This window comes from Nanorana parkeri, unplaced genomic scaffold (genome assembly GCF_000935625.1).
Source record: "Nanorana parkeri isolate BGI_ZX_2015 unplaced genomic scaffold, ASM93562v1 scaffold106, whole genome shotgun sequence".
Classification (NCBI taxonomy): Eukaryota; Metazoa; Chordata; class Amphibia; order Anura; family Dicroglossidae; genus Nanorana; species Nanorana parkeri.
The window spans coordinates 169,491-175,920 of NW_017306374.1; the positions used below are offsets into that span (position 1 = coordinate 169,491).

General features: G+C 47.7%; 1 protein-coding gene across 1 annotated transcript in view; it reads right to left on the reverse strand.

Moving 5' to 3' along the window:
* The window catches only part of RPS11 (ribosomal protein S11), a 10,063-nt gene extending 3,751 nt beyond the window's left edge, over positions 1-6,312 (reverse strand). Inside the window, exons 1-4 of the mRNA XM_018553017.1 lie at positions 6,214-6,312; positions 3,603-3,734; positions 1,801-1,876; positions 323-452 (exon numbers count right to left, since the gene is read on the reverse strand). Coding sequence (XP_018408519.1) covers positions 323-452; positions 1,801-1,876; positions 3,603-3,734; positions 6,214-6,228 — 353 coding nt within the window. The 5' untranslated portion in view covers positions 6,229-6,312. The remainder of the gene's footprint in view (positions 1-322; positions 453-1,800; positions 1,877-3,602; positions 3,735-6,213) is intronic.
* Between the last annotated feature and the right edge of the window lie 118 nt (positions 6,313-6,430).

A 6,430-nucleotide genomic window follows, 5' to 3' on the forward strand; every position in this document is an offset into this window, starting at 1 on the left:
CGGGAAGCACGGCGGGGGTGTCCGGCCGGGGGTGCGGCCCCTTCTTCGGGACGCAGAAGAGATCTGGCGACAGGTGAGTCGCCAGGATCGCTTTTGTTGTAAAGCCGACAGTCGGCTCTACAAGTTTAAACAGAGTCCCGGCGGCAAAAGTCACCGGGAGTCTGTTTAAACAGCCCCGATGCTGGCGACGTACACTGTACGCCGTCAGTCACGAAGGGGTTAAACCAAATTGTGGCAGGTTTAGTCAAGTCACAAGTTAGACCCTGATGGGAAGCAACTGACCACCAATTGCTCACAGCAGTAGAAAAACTGTCGTTCTCACCTGAAGCAAGGGGACAGATGCACAGACATGTTCTTATGGCGTTTTTCGAAACGGTTGTACTTGCGGATGTAGTGCAAGTAGTCCCGGCGGATAACAATGGTGCGCTGCATCTTCATCTTTGTGACCACACCTGAAAGACAAGATGGATTGTTATAACTGTCCTCACGTATGCTGCACATTCAATGTTCAGGCTGGAAGGGAAACAATTCATGGCATCTTTATTTTTAATTAAAAAAAAACACAACAAAAAAAGCAATTGCAGAAGTCAGCATAGATTTCTATATTACAGGATTTATATTTCCAGTATTGCAGCTTAGCAACAGGCACAAATCTTCATATATTTCTCAATAGGTACAATGGATAGAAAATAGACTGTGTGCACGATATACCTATGCAAAACAGTAATTTCCTTGTAAAAGTAGCAGAACCATCAGCCTGTGCATAGAGCAGAGCTGAGGAAGGGACCCAGCAGACTCAACCTACTGCAGGTTGCCTGTAGAACTACAGAAGGGGGCAGATACAAGACCAGTCACCCTGCACAAAGAGCACCAGTGACCGATCTTAATTACACGAAGCGCCTGCACAGAGGCAAGGTTTCACACCGGATTATTGCACAGATCTGGAATACACAAAGGACACCAGAATAAAGAATGCACATGCATCTAGTATTTAGACGATAGCGGCTAGCTGCAATCTAGGAATTCGGCTTTAAGGAACTACAATATAGAAATGTGTAAATGAGGAGCAATGTAAAAAACTAAAATACATGTCTAGAGTTTTTCTTTCCTACTTCTGGAGTGGAGAGACGAGTACCTGTCAGGTTTTAACTGGTGTCTGCTAAGGGGTGGGGGGGTTTAGGTGAAAAGACAACAGCCAGTTCTCGAAAGATTGCCATCAGTCATCTTTGCAAGTGAAAACTACCATTTAAAATTATAATAGTTTTCAAAGTAGAAATAAAGAACATTTTACTCAGCTTGCATGTGCCACAAACACCTAATTTGGTTATCCTATTCTAGACTGGAGGATGGTATGTGAAGAATACAAGTGATGAGAGAACCACTACATGCAAAGTGAGTGCCCATTCACGTCTTTGCGTTGCTTGAACACACGTCCCATTCATGTGTCCTTCCTTGTGTTGCCCATTGATTTCAATGGTTGCTGCATGCGTGGCAAACGGAGGAGTAGATTATGCTACAGGAGGGCTGCATTTTTTTCACAACGTTTATGTGTGCTTAACAAGCGTCAGTTTGCAGGAAAACTGCATGTTTTCACCGGCCGTGTTTGTGGTGTCAATAAGTAATGGTACCACAACATGCTGTACGTTTGACACGTTCCATTTTGTGCATGTTCATGGAATGAAGATGTGAACAGGGACAGATTTGGCCCCATTTATAGTATGAATTACTATGCACTTTAATGTACTTATATATTTAGAAGGCAACCATCATTTCACTAGTAGCTTTGATTTTGTATCTTACCTGAAAGAATGCGACCACGGATGGACACGTTACCGGTGAACGGACATTTCTTGTCAATGTATGTGCCCTCAGTTGCCTAAAAGAAACAGATCATGCTGTCAAGGAATCCCAGACAGTTCATTGTTATACATTTACCAACAATGGATAGAATGCCTGAAAAGCTGGAGGAACCTCTTCATTCTTATTCTACCACGTTTAGAAAAAAAACTGACATATAAGGAGGTTCAATTAGTACTGCAAATTGCCTCAAATATTGATAAATTAACCATCATTGTTACTTTTGTATAGCAGGGGTTCTGCACTGTTCTACGGGCTCATGAACTGGTCACATTAAAGTGAATCTAAAAAGTTTGCCTATTCAACACAACCTGCTTGTCTGAACAAAATACTGGAACCAAGAACTACCACCAGGACACAAACGTGGCATTTGATCTGTGTGCAGTTAGTGCCTTTAGTCAAGCAGAAATGTTACTTTAACCCCTTCATGACTGAGGCCCTTTTTTCAATTTTTGCACCCATGTTATATTCCACATTTTAGAAATAAATGGTAATATCCATTTAAAAACACAAGTAAAATTCACGTCTAGGCACAGCAATGCTGCAATGGGAGACAATGCACTGCACATGCATGGAGATTTGAACAAGCAAGCATACTCACTTCAGTGATGCTGCAACAGGAGCATTCTAGGAACAGGACAGGGCACAGATAGCGATGAGAGCTTTTCTAGCAAAGGCTCCTGGGGGGGGGGGGTCCAAATTGGACTACAAGTATTACATTTATATTATTCCTCATTTTTAAAACCTGCAGTTGCAGTTTGTTACCTCCTGGGGCCCCTTGACCACATACTATTTCTTTAAAATATAACTTGGCCTTTAAGCTGTCTTAAGCATGATGAGATCCATAAAATAATCGCTTGTTACAGACTTGGGACTTTTGGGGTACGTCACGCGAGTGGCACCAAGTTCAATACCACTTCACCATTCTCTCCATACTGTCAATATGATCACAGTAGGGTTACACACGCATTACTTTTTTTTGCCACTATGTCCCCAACAGAGGGATTTTCACTTCCTGTCTTACACCAGGCCACTTTCAAATACAAAGTGTGTTTACATTTAAAAGAACTATGGGGTAAGTGTTTTTCCCAATAGTTCTCTTAAGGGTCACAGGAGGATATATACTAGCGTCCTCCCGTAACCCAGAGCTCAGTATATCACGGGCACCGAGAGCACCGCAGCCGGGACGGATCCCGACAATACTGTCAAGATCCACCCAGCTGGCTCTGCCTATCTAGAGGCAGAACCAGCTGTGCCCGCCCCCTCCTCGTCTGTTCCTCCAGTCAGCGCTGGCGGATCGGAGCAGGTAATTCCTGCAGGGAGCTGTGACAGTCAGCGCTCTCTGCAGGGAGATGATCGGGAAGTGAGCAATCAACGGTATGCGTTCGCTCACTTCCCAATCTATTGAGCCAACCCGTGACAGATTGTCACACGTCGGCTACAACAAACATAGTTCTCCTTTCAAAGGTTTTCTTTCAAAGGTTTTCTGTTTCATTTGCACTGTTGGTTTAGCTATACAAGATAGGTTTTTCTTTAGCTGTATTGTCATTTCAAGCCTGATGAAGGGGACACTGTGTGGCCCCCGAAAAGTTGTTTTGGCATGAAGCATCAATAAACAGACGTGTTCTTTACTTCAATATGGTGTGCAGAAATGCCCTGGTGGACCCGATGATATAGCAAAAGCTAAACGGACAGCAACTAGAAAAAGAAACCGACAGCGGCTACATGTTAAAGAACAGCATTACCTCTCTGGGGGTCTTGAATCCCAAACCAACGCTTCTGTAGTATCGAGGGAGCTTCTCTTTGCTGCTCTCCCCAAGAAGCACACGCTTCTTGTTCTGGAAGATAGTTGGCTGCTTCTGATAAGCCCTCTCTGTCTGCAGAAGCAAAGAAAAGGTGTCAGCATGCAATATTATCTGTAACTTACAGCAGCTAATCAAATCAAGATTTTGTAAAAGCTTTACCGTGAAACTGAAACAAAATGTTCCACTGCATACACATGGCAACATATCAATATGGCGATAGAAATGGTCAGCATGATTACAAGGTGACAGGAAGAGCCCAATTCCATTTCTGAGCTTAGAACTTCACGCATTTTGAGCACATTCATGCATCTTCTAGAAGAACGCTTTGTGTGCGCGCAATTTATGTGTGTTTCTAAAAATCCAATGTAAAAGGCACTTTACATAGTTTGCTATTCTTCCCCATTTGGGGGAGAACGGGGAAACTACAATCGAGATTTTCTTTTTAGGCACAAAATAAAAATGCACTACTGAGAGCCGTACCAGTGAAATTATTATATGACTCGAGGCCCTTAAAGAAATTCTATGAATCAAATGTTCACACGCAACTTTTCATCCAAAATTGATTCAATTACAAAATGTGTCAGTCCTGGGTGAAAGTTTGTGTCTCCTGTGAAAAGAAACAGCGGGTATACCTCCATCAACATGCTCGTAGTGTTGGAGGACACTACTATATTTTTCGTTCAATCTGAGTGTTCATGAAAGCGGTGTACGGCCAGCTTTAGTCTGGCAAATCAGGCAGGTCCGCATAGATAAAAAAGGCATGATAAAGGGGAAAAGAGCACAAACATGCCAGCGAGTATTAGTAATCCAATACAAGCAGAGAACAGTGCACATGTCAGAGATAACATACTCCTGTACAGAAAAAGGGGATCAGCAGTGGACTTAAGTAAGGGCATAGCAGAGGGATCAGTGCTCCTATAGAGGCAGAGGACAAGAGTAAACACATATGGCCTGTGGGGGGTGACCAGGGCTCTCGCACAGAGACATGGCGGGTGGGGGTGACCAGGACTCTCTCGCACAGAGACATGGCAGAGGGGGGTGACCAGGGCTCTCACTTACAGAGACATGGCAGAGGGGGGTGATCAGGGCTCTCACTTACAGAGACATGGCAGAGGGGGGTGATCAGGGCTCTCACTTACAGAGACATGGCAGAGGGGGGTGATCAGGGCTCTCACTTACAGAGACATGGCAGAGGGGGGTGATCAGGGCTCTCACTTACAGAGACATGGCAGAGGGGGGTGATCAGGGCTCTCACTTACAGAGACATGGCAGAGGGGGGTGATCAGGGCTCTCACTTACAGAGACATGGCAGAGGGGGGTGATCAGGGCTCTCACTTACAGAGACATGGCAGAGGGGGGTGATCAGGGCTCTCACTTACAGAGACATGGCAGAGGGGGGTGATCAGGGCTCTCACTTACAGAGACATGGCAGAGGGGGGTGATCAGGGCTCTCACTTACAGAGACATGGCAGAGGGGGGTGATCAGGGCTCTCACTTACAGAGACATGGCAGAGGGGGGTGATCAGGGCTCTCACTTACAGAGACATGGCAGAGGGGGGTGATCAGGGCTCTCACTTACAGAGACATGGCAGAGGGGGGTGATCAGGGCTCTCACTTACAGAGACATGGCAGAGGGGGGTGATCAGGGCTCTCACTTACAGAGACATGGCAGAGGGGGGTGATCAGGGCTCTCACTTACAGAGACATGGCAGAGGGGGGTGATCAGGGCTCTCACTTACAGAGACATGGCAGAGGGGGGTGATCAGGGCTCTCACTTACAGAGACATGGCAGAGGGGGGTGATCAGGGCTCTCACTTACAGAGACATGGCAGAGGGGGGTGATCAGGGCTCTCACTTACAGAGACATGGCAGAGGGGGGTGATCAGGGCTCTCACTTACAGAGACATGGCAGAGGGGGGTGATCAGGGCTCTCACTTACAGAGACATGGCAGAGGGGGGTGATCAGGGCTCTCACTTACAGAGACATGGCAGAGGGGGGTGATCAGGGCTCTCACTTACAGAGACATGGCAGAGGGGGGTGATCAGGGCTCTCACTTACAGAGACATGGCAGAGGGGGGTGATCAGGGCTCTCACTTACAGAGACATGGCAGAGGGGGGTGATCAGGGCTCTCACTTACAGAGACATGGCAGAGGGGGGTGACCAGGGCTCTCGCACAGAGACATGGCAGAGGGGGGTGACCAGGGCTCTCGCACAGAGACATGGCAGAGGGGGGTGACCAGGGCTCTCGCACAGAGACATGGCAGAGGTGGCGTGATCAGGGCTTTTATAGACAGGATAGCTGCCCATGTGAGCAGTGTCACGGTAAAGGCAGGGCCCTAGTCGGAGAGAGAGCAGCACACACTTCAGGCCTCATCTCAGGCCTCCACGCGGCTCCAGATTCCGCCCTCTTTCTCCGCGCACAGCGCTCATGCTGGCCCCGCAAAGAGACCGGACCTCTCCTCAGCACCCAGCAGAATGCCTCTTCAGCTCCCGGCCTCGCCGCCCCTCTCCAATAGTGATTCTATCTAGCGAGCGTCCAGAGCCCTCACCTGAATATCCGCCATCTTGGCCTGCCGGGTGAAAAAGAGACCAGAGCACGGCCACGGGGTTTCCTAAGGAAGTTCAGGGGGCGGACGTGACGTCGCAGGCTGGGTGTCAGAGATCCTCGCGCCTGAGAGGGCGGGGCGGTAGTATGCAAATGATTCTACAATTTCTTCCGGGACAGCGGGACAGCTTGTCTCAGTTAGAGAACGCGGCTGCCTGTCA